The sequence below is a fragment of the Chelonoidis abingdonii genome, chromosome 22 (genome assembly GCF_003597395.2).
Source record: "Chelonoidis abingdonii isolate Lonesome George chromosome 22, CheloAbing_2.0, whole genome shotgun sequence".
NCBI classification, from domain to species: Eukaryota; Metazoa; Chordata; order Testudines; family Testudinidae; genus Chelonoidis; species Chelonoidis abingdonii.
In genome coordinates, this window is record NC_133790.1 from 8073490 (window position 1) to 8090839 (window position 17350).

Genomic DNA, 17350 nt, shown 5'->3' on the forward strand with positions numbered 1-17350 from the left:
TTTAGAATGCTACAGCTGCAGTGATTAGACAGGATCAAATTGGGTTTAGTAGCAAGTTAACTAATTGACAATATAAAACGAACACAACCAGAAATATTGTAGCTGTGCAGAAGGATTGAATTTAAAAATAAGAGTGGTCGTCTCACCAGATGACACTCTGACTTTGCTTGGCATTGTCCCAAAGCAGTGGATAAGTCTAACACGCGAATGAAAATTAATCTGTCTTTGGCATGTGTTAAAGTCTGCATTGGGCACTGATGGAAAGCTCACCATATGCCAGGCTGCCTGAATGACACACATTTGCTGTGCTCATTAGGAAAACGGGTCTCTCTCTTGCCAAGATCTCTCCATTAATCCATGTAACCATATTACATCATGTCTTGGTTTTCATAGCAAAAATTCATACTAGTGATAAAGTTATGTAGTGATAGGAGATCGTACTGGTTACCCTGCTGTTCATTAATCAATCATCAGAAGCAGAGTGTAATGTAACAATAATGTAACACGGTTATATGCAATCAGACAGGGGTAAACGCAATGGCCCTGCCAGTATCCCTAGCCCACTCCGGGCCACCACCCATTTTACAAGGTAAACAGGAAGCTGTTTGCCAGATACCAAATAAGGGTATCTTCCTTGGTTCAGTCCAGGATACAGCCCTCTCTAGCTTCTAGAGCAAGCAAGGAGGAGAAAGCAATATGTTTTGATTTGACCAGCATTTGCCTAACACGGGAGGTTCCCTTGCTAAGCTACGACAAGAGACTGACTGTCTTTTATTCGTCTCCTGGAAAGAGCTTATTGGTTTTCCTAAATGCAGCCATCTTTTTTAATATAGCAGTTCCATACACCAATACCATTCACTTTCCTATCTTCCCTCTTGTATAAATCTTTCAGTAAAGGGCCCTTGACAGGTGAGTAGAGTCCAAGCCCTTAAGCTGGAATGGAAAGAAGACCTTAGCGGGTGTAGGAGAATGAGGCTTGGAGTTGCATACAGGTTTCATCGCTTGTCAGGCAATGAAAGGGAAGGATCAGTAGAAAATATCTAGAACTCTCCTAATTCCACAAGCTGATGGAAATGCTGCACTGAGGACATAAGCGTCCTGCTTCAAAGACGCACTCCTTGAACAGTATCTAAGTGGTAACAGGACCTTCCTCTAGGAAAGTAATTCAGTTAATAATAAATTAAGTGATTTTCTAGAGAACCATTTAAAAAGTTTGGTATTACGCTACGTAAGGGCCTCAATATATGTAAGAAACTGAAACAGACTTTTGATGTAACTGAACAGGCTCCATGCTTAGTAAAGGGTACACATTTATTTGGAGGAGGGGATTAACAGGGCAGAGGCAACTCTGGCTGCCTGTGCTGGCAATACAGTAAATATACAACACATGCCTCTGGCTGAGCCTATGCACTGGGAGATTCAGGAGGGTGTTATGAAAGAGATTTCCCAAAAGGGAAAATTCAGGCTGAAGAGCAAGAACAAAAACCTCCCTCACAGCACTCTGTTAGAGTGGGGAGCAGTATGCCAAGGGAAGTGATGGGGAGACCCAAAGCTTTCAACACTTATATCTAACGTTGTGCTCAGTCTAGTAACCTGTCGAAGACACTCCTGCACTAACTGGGGACGTGCTGGATGGGAACTAATTGGTCTCTTCCATCTCTAATGCCTAGGATTCTGTTCTTTTAGGATCCACAATCATCTCATTTCCTCTCCCAGGGTTCCACTGTGCCCCTGGCAGAGCCCTGAGGATCCCTCAGCTCCCTGCTTGACATGCAAGGCCCTGGGCTGCTCCCACTCACCTCCAGGCAAGGCTGCTTGGCTTTGGAATCACCCTTCAGAGCCAGTCAATGCTGCTCCTTAAATAGGGTCAGGGTCAGGACTGGACAAAGCTGAGCAATTCTGGGGACCGTAGTGCTGCACCTATAGCATCCCAAACCCCGTGGCCTGGGAGCAAGGGACTACTGCCCTGGACTTGTGTCTCCAGAATAGCAGCAAAGGGCCCTAGGAACCCAGGAAGGGCCAGGGTCGGCGTTCATATCCAGACTCAAAACATCCCAATGTTTAGGGATACTCATAACAGATGGCTTGGGCCCATCTCTCCGATCAACAGGCCAGCCAGGTCAGGATCAATTTTGATAGATCTCTAAACTTAAAATGGCATTTGCCTCTAAGTCCTCCTGTCTCGTCCTCAGCTGCACTAGTTACATACTTACTCTGCTGCAGTAACATGGCAAAAAAACAACCACCAACCTCTTGCTACTCTTATGTGGCTGTTTTCCCCCCACTGTAACATGGGTGCAGCACAGCAGCAGATCATGGTTAATTCTGTCCCAACAATCACATGGTACCATACAATGCTGCTGGTAATTCCTCTGTAAAGCCCACACTTGCCAAAGGAATCTGAACACCTTTGATGTTCTTCAATAATGTTCCTCAACCTTGCCATCCCTGGGGTTACAAAACAACATTAAAACTGCACACGGGTGTCTCTTTTGCTCCTGGGTATTCCTGACTCACTGTTCCTTTGAAATCTCACCTTGAAAGGAATGCCTGATGTTGCTTTATTGTGTCCATTTCGTAGGTTGATGAATCACTCCTTTTTCGGGGCAGCTGCTTCTTTGGATCCTCTCCGTTGCTCCGAGGAATATCAATGTTGCTTCTGCTGAGGTGCCTGCTGGCCTCTAGGTTGGAGCCACTGGAACAATAACTATTGTTCACAATTATTCCAGGAGACAGGATGTCAGTGTCCTAGGATTTGAAGTACACACGCATCAGGCAGCAAGTCAGAAGTGCAACCACATTAGACCCTCCCTCTTCAAAGAGCCGCACTGCCTCCTCATTTGTTCCAGTTCAAATCTACCTAATCTCTCCATTTCCTAACACACTTACCCTATCTAAGTGCACTCTGGGAATTTTTCTACTTTACCTACCTCAGAGCACAACTGAAAAGCTTAAAAAGGGCACTAACAACTCACACTGTCTGGGAGAATAGGTGGTTTAATGGTCCTGAGCAAGATTACTCAGAACATCCTTGTCTGTAATGAATTTTCACTTGACAAATATACTAAAAAAAAACAACCTAGCTTCATATGGGATTTCTGGTATTCAAACCTAAAACAAAACAACATTTCTATAGACGCTAGGCGGGCTTATAATACAAAACAATACAACACAGCAGGGTTGGGCAAAGCCTACTCCAAAAGTAGGGACACAAGCACACACCCCAGTGTGCATACAACCTCCATGAAACTGGAAAACAGAGCTTTGTTCTTTCTGATGAAAGCCCCAAATAAATTAGAAACAGTCCATGTTTTCTAAAAGACATTCTTATGCTTTGACAAGCAGGTCAGCAGTGGTGACTATTGCTGATATTAGGGTATCACTGAGAGTCCTAACCAGTCCTCCATAGTGCCTATGATTGGAGGTAGAATTGGGAAGGATTAAAGGTGGAACCCTCCCTTCTGCCTGGAGCTAGAGGCGGACAGGGAAGTTCTGTGGCCAACAGGGTTATCCCGAGTGATTTCTAGTAGGCTACATTACCTGCACACTCACAATACTCCCTCGTCGGCTGCTGTTTTGGCTCTCAGACACAGTCTGATTGCTGTAACATAAGGCATCAAATCCCAGGATTCCTCCTACGCAGTCCCCTACCAAACAGACCTGAAAGAGCAACCAGAGATGGAAAAAAACCCCGAATGATCCCCCTCGCTTTGAATTCACAGAAATACTAGCTAAAGGAATAAAGCATCTAAGCCCAGAAAATGGGAAACATGAGATCCTTCATGTATTTATCAGCATCACCTCTTAATCAGATAATATCTGCCTAGGAGCTCTTGCTAGCCCAAACAGCTATGGAATTATTGACCATCATGTGTCCGATGGGTGAGCTCTGGGTCAGCAGTTCCTCTATACCAGGCTGTGAGGTACCTTGGAAGGTTTCCAGCTCTGGAGCAGATCTGGCTTGAGGCACGATCTGAGATAATTTCTTCCCATATGGGAGGTCATGAAATCCCTGATTATAAAAGTTGGGGAGAGGCAGAAGCACTTGTGATACATGGTGAGGAAGGACAGTCCAGCAGTTAAGGCACCACCATGGGTTTCAGGAGGCCCAGATTCAATTCCCTTCTCACAAATTTCCTGTGCAACTTTGGGCAAAGTCACTTAGCCTTTTGGTGCCTCAGTTCCTTGTCTGGAGACTGCAGCACTCCAGTGGGGACAAGAGCACTGCCCTACTTCCTGGGGCGCTGTGAGGATAAATACGTTAAAGATTGTGAGTGTCTCAGATGTTACAGTAATGGGGGCCAGAGGAGTACCTAAAATAGATAAAGAGCATTTCTTATACCTCATTTGGAGAGCTACATTACCCCTTTGGTGTCTTTTGTTTAAACTTCACATTTTTACAGCTAAATTTCTGAGCTCAAATTTGCATTTTCTTCTTATAAAAATTAATCTCCAATAAGAACAGTGTAAAATAAGGGAAAATCTTTATCTTAAAAACAAAACAAAAAGCCCATGAAAAGAATTTTCATAAATTAGCCCAGCATTGTCCAACTTTTCCAACTCTTCCAAGAGATTCAGAGGGAAATGGCCTTGTCTACTTTTCATTTTATTGTTCTAAAACACCAGCTCACTCACCTGGCCAGTAAATGATGTGCCTTCTTGTGATTTAATGAACTCGCCGTAGGCTTGATTGGCTCTCAAAATCACCGTGGCTACTGCCTCCTGATATTGTGGGGATGATGTTGCTAGCAGAGGAAGTGCAGCAAGTGGAATGTGATCCTGACTATTGGAGAGGCATCCTTCATCATAACTGTAAGGGCTAAGGCTGAAAATAGGAGAGGAGATGAAAGAGACAGAGGCTTGCGTTATGAGTTCATCATTTGCAGCCAGTACAATCAATGTTTCAGATCATAAAAAAAATCTCAAAGTACAAAAGCTATGTGTTCTCTTGCTGGTAGAAATGCTCTAAGGCTGGGGAAAACACACTTCTTTCCCCCTTAAACCTAAATCTTCAGAGAATACACACAGTCAGAATGACCCTTGGACAATAACTCTGTAAATTCAAGTTTAAGTACTTATCTGATTAGTTTGAGTAAATCAATCACAGAACTCAGGCTGCATTGCTATTGTATTCATTACAGCCATGTATGAAATTGAGGCTGGAAGGCTTGCTAGTTAATTAATAAACTGCGCTCTCAAAGTGTGTGGATAGCTCTCATCAATATTAAGCATCCTCAATAAGGACAGAGCATACCCCATAGTGCTGATTACAGATGCACTACAACAGAGAGTAGAATTTTATAGATGTGCCCCTCTCCAAGATTAAGGAGCACTAACTTACTTGGATACCAGTGAAAAGGCTTCTGAGCAGATGGCTGGGCAAGGGACTAGCTTGACTGCAATGTGTCCAAGAGCAACTGGGTAATGTACCCTCATTACTGTATCAAACACTGTGGTGATAGTATTGACATCTCCTTGTTTTGAATTCTGGTCACCACTTCCTGTATCCAGGATATTTCCTCCATGGAGTACCAAGATTAGGACATGGATTTTGCTTGGCTGCATGGATGGCTGCACTGATTCATCCTAAGAGGAAATTAAACAAAATACAGTGGAAGTACTTGTTTCCCCCAAGCCGTTGGTATTTGCCCCAACAACACTATGTTTATTTAGCATCTTCTATTCCACAGCCCTTCACAATCTACTTAGAACACGGCCTTGACATATAGGCACCTCCAGGGGACAGGCCAATTCCTACCCAATAGAAACAAAACATGTATATTGTCCACACAACTGTAACTGGTGCACTTCAAGATATGCAGTGGTGGAGAAATGTTTTATTTCAAGCCCAAGAAGGAATCCTGTAGTGAGGGTATCTTTAAAGAAACTTGACTCTTTCTTCCTGAAATGCCTGTGAGGTAATTCTGATACCCCAAAAGCATGTGCAAAAATATCCATTTTAACTGTATCATATTATTAAAGATCTAGATAATAACTAGTGTCACTGACTCCTTCACTGCATTTTACCAGGTCAAAACATTCAACATACATTTAAGGTGTTATCATACAATTTTAGTAAAAACACTGTGGGAGTCCTGCTCTAATTCTTTCTCCTAATACTTTATCCCTGTATAGCAATGTTTCCCAAACTTGGGATGCTGCTTGTGTAGGGAAAGTCGCTGGCGGACCGGGCCAGTTTGTTTACCTGCCGTGTCCGCAGGTCTGGTCGATCGCGGCTCCCACGGGCTGTGGTTCACTGCTCCAGGCCAATGGGAGCTGCGGAAAGCGGCGTGGGCCGAGGGACATACTGGCTGCCGCTTCCAGCAGCTCCCATTGGCCTGGAGCAGCAAACCGCAGCCAGTGGGAGTTGCGATCGGCTGGACCTGCGCACGCGGCAGATAAACAAACCGGCTCGGCCCACCAGGGGCTTTCCCTACACAAGCAGCGTCCCAAGTTTGGGAAACACTGCTGTGCGGTAACGAAGGCTACATTCCAAATCTTCTTAGGTTAACCCAAACATCAGCTCTTTGAACATTTTTCTTCTTAGAATGCAATGTCATTTTTTATCATGAATTTTGTGCTCATGAAAAGGTGCCAGACTGACAGTTCTGTAAAGTAACTCAAGTCCTAATTTTTCCTAGCACAAGTAATAGCAGTGTAAACTCTTCCCCACATCTACCCAGTATCAGAGGAACCAAGGTCTATGGATAATGTGTCTATCTGTAACATGGGGGTAGTGACATTCACCCAACTCAACGGTGAGTTTGAGATTCATACATTTTAGTGATAGAAGGAACCATTCTGATCATCTAGCCTGACCTCCTGTACAACACAGGGCAGAGAATTTCATACAACAGATCCTGTGCCAAGCCCATAACTTCTGGTTGAGCTATGCAACCTTTTAGAAAGACATCCAGACCATATTTAAAGACTTCAAGAAATGGAATTTCTAGTTAGAATTTGTCTATGGATGGAATGCTGTATAAGAGCTAAGTATTATTAATTATTATTATTAGTTTCTAACTTACACCACCACTTACACCTTCATTCACTTTGGCCCACTGTGTCTGTAAAGTGGATTCTTGTCTGGAAGTGCGTGACTAAACGCATGGGAGAAGCGGTTATACCAGGTCAGTATTGCTTTTACTTTCAGTAATAAATATTTTATGTGTGTAGTTCTTCCTCATGTAGTTCTGAGATGCCATGAATCACCCAGAGGCTTATCAGCAGTCACCTGTAGGCTCCTTTCCTGTCAAGTTCAATGACTTCTGCTCGTAAAGGTAAGGTAAGGGGTAGAGAGGGCTATTTGGATTCTTTAATCCAATCAAGCCCTAGAAAATGACTTCAAGACACATTTCTTAAAATACAACTACTCTTGGATAATTGAGACTTGTTAAACTTGTAAAATAAAAACACGGCTCCTCCCCATAAGGAACAATTCACAGAATTTAGAATCGCTCTATTACACCCTCACTCTATTTGTTTTCCACCTCATTTCTGCACATGTTAATTTTGGAACAAAACTAGAGGGTGTTTGGTGGGGAGTGGGAAGGATTTGTCCATAACATGATTTGATCTTGCATGTCTCTCTTTAGAGAGGAATAAAAATCCCTGCCCCACTTTGTGCTACAACGAAAGATGAGCCTGAACCACAAAGAGCTCACAATGTCCCTGAACATCAGGGCTGCTGGTATGTGGTGCTCAGATTTGGACCCCTCTCTATAACCGAGTTGGAAAATGATTTTCAAACAGGGTTCCAAACAGTGAACTGACAGCTACTTCTGAATATGTTTGCTGCTAGGTTAGTTCAAGGGTACATCATTTGCCCTTTCAGCTTTGTCGTTTTTTTATGAGTGGTTAACAGTATTCTATAGGTAGGTACCTTAGTGAAGTAACTGTGTAAGCACGGTCATGAACTACCTCCATGACACAGAGATGCCACAGGGGTCACATAAAAAACATCTGCAGCAGTGACGTGCACTATTTACTCCATCATTTCACCAGCTACAGTCTCTAAACAAACGGGATTTTAATTTGATGCAATCTAAGTGTTTACCTCTATGATGCTTAGCCCTTCCACATTGGAACCAACATGGTACTCTGTTGATGTTTCATGATACAAGTCATCTGGAATTAAAGAGGTTTCTAATGTAAGTACAGCCAGAACCCATTTTATACAGCAGCTATATAAATGATGGTTCTCTGTTTTATCCACATCAGGATCCACCTCCCACCTAGCCAGCGATATGCGAAAGATGGGGTATATGTGATCCCAACACTTTTTGGTCACTTCCCACATTGAGAACCCACTAACTACACCACCATTAAATGTCCTACTAGTTCTCTCTCTTTTAACATGAAGGTTTTTCTAAAGGACATCCAGCTGTAGAACTGAGGATGCAGCCCATATTTTAAAAAAGGGGTCCAATTCAGATGTGGTGTGAGCAGGTAGGAGCCCACTGAAGGAAACAGAATTGCAAATTGCTAACAACAGTCTGAATTTGGCCATATGTCTCTTCATCAAGGAGATAACTGTACATTTCCAGCAACTAAAGAGCAGCAGTGGAAGAGACCCTTGCACAGCTGTTAAACAATCAGCTACACAGGAGCACGGAAGAGGCTGTTTGAACTCTAACAAGGGAATGGGGTTTGACCTGCTCCTGCATGCATGGATTTACTTGAATCAGTCTAACCTGATGAGTCAATTTCCTTTCAGCACTTCAAAACGGCTTAGAGAGGAAGATGTTATCAGATGAGGAGGATACAGGTGAGAAGGCTAAACCTCCTAACAGAAACCTCTCTTGTATGAGGAGGGAGCAAGGAAGAAGAAGGGATTAAAAAGTCTGAGGAATATACGGGTGATTTAAGACTGGACCACAGCATTTAATCATTTTATCACATAATTGCTTTTGTTATAGTAAGAAATCAAACTGAAATGGAACGTAAGAGAGATTTTGAGAGACAAAATCTCCCTATTCCTAATCCCTGCTTGGACACTGACTCTCTCTGGGGCCTTGGGCAAGTCACTTCTCTCTGCCTCAGTTTCTCCAGCTGTAAAATGGGGGTAACAAATTGTATCCTCCTTAGCAGCTGGTCAGGACAATTAAATTAAGTGACTGTAAAAAAAATGCTACGTACAGTGTGAAGTAAAAAGAAATAAATTACCCTGAACATCACATTCAGAGCTTCCAATTTTATCCATGAGATCGTTGGAACTCCATTTGGTGATTTCTTTTGGGAACATCTCTTCATTGTCGGACAAGCCCTCTTTAAAGACAGAAAAAATATTTGTATGAGACACTTGTACACGTGTGTATGCACACACATATACACACTACATGCAGCATGTCTATAAATAAAAGTATACCTTTATTAATGCTGTGTAACCTCATTGCAATTTGAGGCAAGATAATGGTTAAACGTGGTGTTTGTATAATCAATTAGTAGCTGAAAGCTCATGCCCTCACTTGGGTGTGGCAGTTGGGCCACAAAATCTGCCAGCTGTGCAGTCTCCCTCATGCAACCAATAAAATTGGCGCATGCAAATTAACTGCAGAATAAGGCTGGTCACTGGTTGAATTACCTCTGGCATCACAATGATCTAGGACTCTTGTCAAGGCATAGATACATGTACTATAGCTGTACGACTCACAGGTAGAATTTGTGAAGTCAAAATTGCTGAAGACTTAAACATTGGATGGTAACAGATCACAAATCCTAGTGATGATTGAACCTGGTGATATTCTAAACAAAAAGAGTTCTCAATCCTTCTTGTAGCTGTCTCCATAAGTTTACGCTGACTCAATAGACCTTCTAGGATTCAGAGCTACACACAGAGAGTGACAATCCTGGAATCTTATGCAGACACCAACTCTCAGGACAGTGAGAGCAAAATGCATTTTAAATATAAAAGAAAAGCTGTTTAAGTTAATCAACAGAGTATACAAGTAACCTGTGTATAACTCTGAAATGTGTTATAAATAGCTTTAAATTCACGTTAGCTGTTAGAATCCAAGTTTTGGTGTTTTCCTTGACACATTTTCTGTCCTAAACTATATTGTAAACAGTGCTGTATGATTTTAAACAGCCTCACCGATTTACCCCTAGTACTTCAGACCTGTCTCCTTCTGTCCAAACTAAAACCTTGGCTTGTTTCTCTTCTCTGACATCTCCTTGTGGATGTCTAGCCACCAGCTCTAGTTCATCGTGGCTAAAACAGAGCTCCTGATCTCCCTCTCCCCAGCCATCCTTGCTATCTCCCTTCTCAATCACTATGGACAACACTATGATACTGACTGTCACTCATGCTACAATGGGCACCATATTCAACTTGGACCTCTCTCTAGCTCCTCATATCCAGGGTGTGTCTAAATCTTGGCAATTTTTCCTGCATAACATCTCTAAGACACAGACTTTCTTAGCTATCCACACAGCTAACTCTTTCATACAAGCCCTCACCATCTTGAGTCTTGAATACTGCAACATCCCTCTCTCTGGCCCTGACAAACGCAATCTTGCCCCCCTCTTATCCACTGAGAATGCTGCTGCAAACAGTTTTCTTAGCCCTTGTTTTGACCATGTCAACCTTCTCTTTGCATCCCTCCACTGGCTCCCCCTTGTCTGCTGCATCAAACAATCTCTGGTCTTCACTTTCAAGGCCCTTGATGGCCTATCCTCTCTTGGCCTACCACCTCTCTCTCACTGTCAGGATGTTGACTCTCATATCCGATCAGCCCATGATACCATTAGTTACATTTTCTAACGCTCTTTCGTGCTTTCTCCCATGCCTCTGCTCAAGCTCAGGAGGAGCTCCCAATAAACATCCACAAAACTGATTATCATCCATTGAAACTCTCCTCTGCCATGATGCCTACAAAAACAACCTGATGAGAGCTGGTGGGCTGAGACCACTGCCCATCATGCTGACTGACACAGACTCATTGGGTATGTTTACACACAGACCAAATAAAGCTCATGCCAGCAAGTCTCAGAGCCCAGGTCAGCTGACTTGGTCTCACAGGGCTCACACTGTGAGGCTAAAGATAGCGGTGTAGACGCTCAGGCGGGAGCCCAGGCTCTGAGCCCCACCCCCTCACTGGGTTCCAGAGCCTGGGCACCAGCCCAAGCCAGAATGTCTACACTGTTATTTTTAGCCCTGTAAGCCCAAGTCAAGGGAAGAGAAGCAAGACACCCACTTTGCACAGGCTTTCCACTTTATACTGACCATGGGCTAGAAATCCCAGGCACTAGGCCTAGCCTATACTAGAAGGGATTTGCCAGGACAGCAAACTCACCTAGAGTATACACAGCTTATACGGGTAAAAGAGTGCTTTTGCCGGTATAGCTTATACCCCTGAATGAAATAAGCTATACAGGTAAAGCATTTTTTTGCTGGTATAACTACATCTATACTAGGATTTTACCGATACAAACACGTTGTTAAAGAATTGCACCATTGCCAACATTACTGTACTGGCAAAAGTTTAATGTGTAGACCTGCCCGATGGTGCCAGTCTGTCCTCTAGATTCTAAGCACATGAGCTAAAGGAGGGAATGATGCAATGGTTCCTCATTCCTGGATACGGGCTTGGATGCAATTTTAAGCTGGGTAAAGTGTGCTCTAATAGTATGGTGATAGGCTCTATAAATGTTTGATGTATGTAAAGACAACATCATAGTTTGCTCAGAACTCTGAGCTCATGTCTTAGTAAGTGAAAAATTCTTTCAAATCACATTTGAAAAATGCCACGTATGGCAAAAAACAGACTTAACTGTATAACACCCCTATTGACACACCTGCCTGATCATTAGCCAGGAAGTTAAGCGATTTTTTTCTTTTTTCAGTTTTGAGACTTGGAAGCTGGAGCATATTAAACATTTGTTTCTCCTACACTGATGAGTGGGACTTAGTAAAAACCCACCAGCAAAATCGGCTCTATTAAAAATATTTTTAATTCTCAAATGGAAATGTATGAAAGACTATTGGATTTGCGGTGTACCAATTATCTTCCTATGAGCTATCAACATTATTCAGTCAAGCACAACTATCTGCAGGGATAGATTTAATTAAACACAGTTATTAAGTGACTTCATTAGTATTTCTTATCCAGAAACAAGAGACATAGCAGCAATGCAAATCTGCCTTGGAAGAGCATTAGAATCTGTGTTACCAGAGAGTGTGCAACATTCTGCCTCATACAACTTTCACCTTCATTAAATTATTATTTGTTAAGCATAATGAGCAGATGATAGGCACTATATCAGTATCATTATTCTAAAACTCTTCTTTCAGCTAACAAAGCCCCTCCTTGTAGGCTGCCCACAGTCAGAGGCCAATTCTTTAGCAGACCATCTCTGACTTCTGGGCACTTTTCCCTCTGACACTGAAGAGAAACCAATGAATGACCCCTCAAATCTGCACATAAAACACAGCTTTTGTTCAGCTTTCATGTAATCCTGATTTGAAATCATATTTATCATTGAAGGTTAATTGTGTTTTAATTGTATTTATAGTTCCATGCTTAGCGATTTTTTTTCCTGAAGAGGTAAATTTAACTGAGTTCTAAACATAAAAATGACTGCAATTTCAGCTGTCTCCAAGATGTAAAACCTATAATTTTCAGATTCACAGGCTTAAAGTTCTCTCTTTTTTTTTTTTGTTGCTTTGCAGCTACTAATAAGATCATTAGTTGCAAGGTGCTTTGGATCAGGAACAAAAAGATTTTGAAATACTATTCTTTTCAGGAAATCTGATAAACAGCTAAGAGTTATATACAGATTGAATGCACTGCTGCGCAAAGCCTGTTTATTTTTAGTGCTTTTAATAACACCTCAGCCATAAAAGATAGCGACCTGGAAATGGTCATGTCAACATGCCATTTAATTCTTCAAACCCCAATAAAACTTGAGATGATCTGATTTCACTGCACAGAGAGAATGTACAAACAGGTAACATCACATGATACCTCTGCCAATGGGAATACACCAGAGAAATCGTGTGTGTCAGACAGAGAACAAAAAGGGGGAGATTAAATTCAAAGCTTCTCCAGCAACTTAATCTAAATATTGAACTCATTTCTTTGAGAGGTTTAATTATAGGTCTTACTGCCGCTTTAGTGATCACCAAATATGATATTACTCCTGTTATTATAATTTATTACTGTATAGATATTACTGTATTTTTAACTCTCCTTACCAGATCATGCCAGTGACTGAGAACATGTGGAAAGTCTAACAAGATAAAAATCTTTATAGGCTCAGATTACACTCCCTATTCAGCAAGGAAATCTGAATGTATACTGGAAGCACTCATGAGGAGCTGAATTCATCATTGATTCATACCCCAATCGACACTTAGTTTCCATGGTACTGGCCCAGCAAGCCTCTCTTACAGTATTCACTGTAAGAAACACTCATTCCATATTCACAAATCCAATGCAGTTGGCGTCTAATGAGAGAGCCGTCTGGTCTGCAATAAAGGGTGTAGCAGATTGTCACTACCCAAGAAAACAGAGTAGTCTTAATATGCCTTGTCGAGAACATCGATTTGTGAAGGAAAAAACCAATCAAATTACGCACATTTCAACCTAGACTGAATAGGATGCAGTCAAACCAGAATAGGGAGGAATTTTTCCATTGGCAGCAGATGAGCTAGATGATTTAAGCAGATGTTGTCCATCTCTAGAGTCTGTTAGTCAGCGATTAAAAGGTAAAATGCATGGTGGATAGCTATGAGTTTGTTTAGATCAGGGGTTCTCAAACTGGGGGTTGGGACACCTCGGGGTCATGAGGTTATTACATGGGAGGTTGTGAACTGTCAGCCTCCACCCCGAGCTCCGCTTTGGCTCCAGCATTTATAATGGTGTTAAATATATTAAAAAGGTGTTTTTAATTTATAAGGGGGGGTGTCACACCCAGAGGCTTGCTTTGTGAAAGGGATCACTAGTAAAAAAGTTTGAGAACCACTGGTTTAGATGACTCACTTATATTCATATGTTTATATTGCTACGGTAAAGCCTCGAGGTACAGTTGTTACAGGAGTTATATAAGTTAATAAATAAAGACACATAAAATAAGTTAGCCCTGGCTGATGGGCCAGTGACACCTAGGGGTTCAACCCGGAGCCAACTTGTACTAAAAGCAGCCCCTTAACCTGCACAAACCTGCAGTCTTACTCTATAGCAGCATGCTACTTCCCATAAGAAAACATTTGAAGGAAAGCCTGAGAATCTGGGGCACATTCGTAATATTTGATATCAAAACTTTTCTGGAGTACATCACTTCAGCTGTACTACTTGCTATGGTCAATCACGAATGAAATACTATTTACAAAATGGTACCAGCAACTCCATTTGCCAGCTCCAGCAGTGCAGGTTAGCCAGCTTGTTAGATGATCATTGAAAGGCTGTTTCGAGAAGGGTGTCTTGGTAGTTAGTGCTTTGTACCAGTGCTGAGCTCACTGTCAGTGTTTAACAAATATATACTGAATAAATAAGTAAAATATACAATACGAGTCCTGTAGAGCAGAGCATCCTCCTTTTAGATACACACAGCAAACATAAAAATATGTGGAGAGAGCTATAGCACATTAAAACACTTCAGGAATTCTTACAGAAAAAAAAACAACCTTTCAGCGCTCGTAAACTCTGACATCTCCCTTAACTCCTTTTTGCATTTCTTCGTGCAGGCACACAAGATGTTAATAAGGACTCTTACTAAAGACAGACTAGGGTCTCTTCTTACTCAGGCAGGACTCTACTCATCATGAATGTTACCACCTGGCTATTTGAAAACAATCTGTCATGCTGAATAAGAAATATTCAGAGTTATATCCACAGCTTGTGTAGAGAATTGCAGAATTTTACACAGGTGCATTCGCACCAAAAAATACCAAAATTCCATATGTTAACAGAACTCCAAGATCATTTCATGTTAAAAAATAATCAGACAGATTACATTAAACTTGAAATATTGCCCAGCTGAATGAAATAGTCTGCTGGGTGCTGCTCTGAATTACATTAATGCTGCATAAAACCCTTGATTAGAAAACAATACAGTTTCAAGCAAGGCAGGTGGTCTCACTGCCTGCTCCCCTCCCAACTCTACCCTTTAAGAAGATAAAACAACTGATCACCATTTTGGTTCCACATACCATGTGCATCAAAGAATTCATCATCTGAGCTGTCGTCTGAATCTCTGGCAATGCTCTGCATCCTCCACTCGGATATACTATGGCGGGAGGGGCTTGCTGGAAAAAACAAAAAAAAAAGGCTTATGCGGAAAGCTACATAAACAAGGCAGAGTTTTCCTGACATGGTCTTTGCTACAGGAACATAGTCGTGTGCACCTAGTGAAAATCTATCATTGCAGCAATAGATTAAGGCACAATATTCCAGTGATGCTGGTGTGATGTCAATGTACCACTTTACAAGTCCTGTTTGCTTACTGTGGTTATAACCTGCCCGCAAGCTGCCACATTAAAGCAAGCTGTTTGTATCACTCTTATGCTATTTTGAAAGGTAGCTATTTATAACCATTAGTAGGATGTGTAAAATCATTTTGTTTTTAAAGTTTGCAATTAAAAAGGAAACAGTCTGGTTTGTAAGCCTTCTTCTTGACTGTAACAGTACACCAGCCGTGCTACAGCTTCCACTAACTTTCAGATGGGAAACTACCTGGAACAGTATGGAGAGAAATGATCTGTTTTCTGGAAGGAAATTGCTTCCATACCAATTGCAACAGAGATCTATTTAAACTTTAACTGAGGTGATTTAAATAAAATGCTACCAAACTATTTTTACGGAAGCTCTCAGTGTGCACTATGGACAGATTTACACTAATACAACGAGAACAAGAGTACATGACAGCTCCTTCAGTAGCTGTTTGCCCTCCTTTTCTTACATCTACTTGATTCCTTTCATTTTCCATTTAAAAGTTCATTGTGCTAAGTAAACCTTTTGTGGCATTAGCTTTCAAAATACAATTTAGAAACTAGCTACTGTGAACTCTTTTTAGCTGAGCTCTTCACAGGATGCTAAGTCAGCTAAAGTGAAAATCATACACAAAGACGCAAGAGAGACTGGTTCTCTCTCTCTCTCAGTTTCACTCATTATTGTGATGGACCCGTCAATGTTACAGAACAGGGAGCACACACAAAGTACCTGTAGCAGCAGCATTTTAATGTAACACAGTAGGGTTAAAATTTTCATCTAGCATACAAAGACCATCGAATGGCTCATGTTATTGCAATGGCTGTATGAAAACTATTTATTCCATTGCTGTAACAGGGTTAAATATGTGAGTCAGATTCTTAAGATTCTAATTTTACCTCCTAATTGTCATGTGGAAAGACCAGTGTGACCCTGAGCAGAGGCAGTTAATTACAGCTTAGTTGGTTCTGTAGCCCCCGATTATCCCACCATCCACCCCTCTGGGAATAGCGAGCAGTGTGATTGGCATAGCCTAGCTAAATCACAGTGGAATGACGTCAAATGCACTTGCATGCTAGTTTCTAAAAATAGAGCACGTAATAATATATGGGATGGTGACAAGAGCCCCAGTCACACCAGGGGTCTTGCTTAGGCAGTGTAAAACAGATCAAGTCTGCATACAAAGAGAGAGAGTTACTTTCTTGTCAAAGGTAGCTGTAAATCCAGACAGCTCTTCGCATTTATCTATGTGAATATGCTGTTGTTTCTTAAACCTAGCATGAAAGAGGATTAAAATATCTGCATGATGTATTTCCCAACTCATTGCAATTCACTCCTTTCATCAGTTTTTTCCAGTAAAATCCATGCCAATCTGAAGTTTAAAAATCATGCTTTGCTACCGGTGAAAACCTTTAAGTGAAATCCTGAGAGGTGCTGAAGAACTGCAATTTCCATTGGCCAAGTCTACACCAGGAGAGATAGCTAACAAGAGATGTCTCTGTCACTGTAAAATACCAGCACAGCCAAGGCAAGTGGTAGTTTTATCTCCAGGTAAGTGTGTAGCAAGTGAAGAGAAGGTTACTCATCTTGTCCAGTAAAGGAGGTTCTTTGAGATGGTTGTCCCTGTGGGTGCTCCACTTCAGAGGTTTTGGTGCCCTGCGCTTCTAATCAGAGATTTGTAGTAGCAGGGCCCTGGTTGGCTGCGCGTGCAGCAGCCGTCTTGCACCACTCCGAGCGGTTACCCCTGTGTGCACAGCCAAATGTCCCCCTAGTTCCTTCTCCACCTCAAAGGATCAATGTGAAACTCTGAAGGGGGGGGCAGTGGAGCACCCACAGGGACAACATCTCAAAGAACCTCGGTTACTGCACAAGATGACTAACCTTCTCTTCTTCTTCTTCTTCTTCTTCGAGGAATGGCCCTA

General features: G+C 41.9%; 1 protein-coding gene across 4 annotated transcripts in view; it reads right to left on the reverse strand.

Annotated features, from left to right (window-relative positions):
* Positions 1-17350, reverse strand: part of PITPNM2 (phosphatidylinositol transfer protein membrane associated 2) — a 197704-nt gene that overhangs the window by 37817 nt on the left and 142537 nt on the right. For all 4 annotated transcript variants that reach the window (XM_032800530.2, XM_032800527.2, XM_032800531.2 and 1 more), the window contains 7 exons: positions 15152-15247; positions 9166-9267; positions 8057-8127; positions 5342-5586; positions 4636-4825; positions 3541-3660; positions 2537-2748 (listed from right to left, as the gene is read on the reverse strand). In XM_032800530.2, coding sequence (XP_032656421.1) covers positions 2537-2748; positions 3541-3660; positions 4636-4825; positions 5342-5586; positions 8057-8127; positions 9166-9267; positions 15152-15247 — 1036 coding nt within the window. The remainder of the gene's footprint in view (positions 1-2536; positions 2749-3540; positions 3661-4635; positions 4826-5341; positions 5587-8056; positions 8128-9165; positions 9268-15151; positions 15248-17350) is intronic.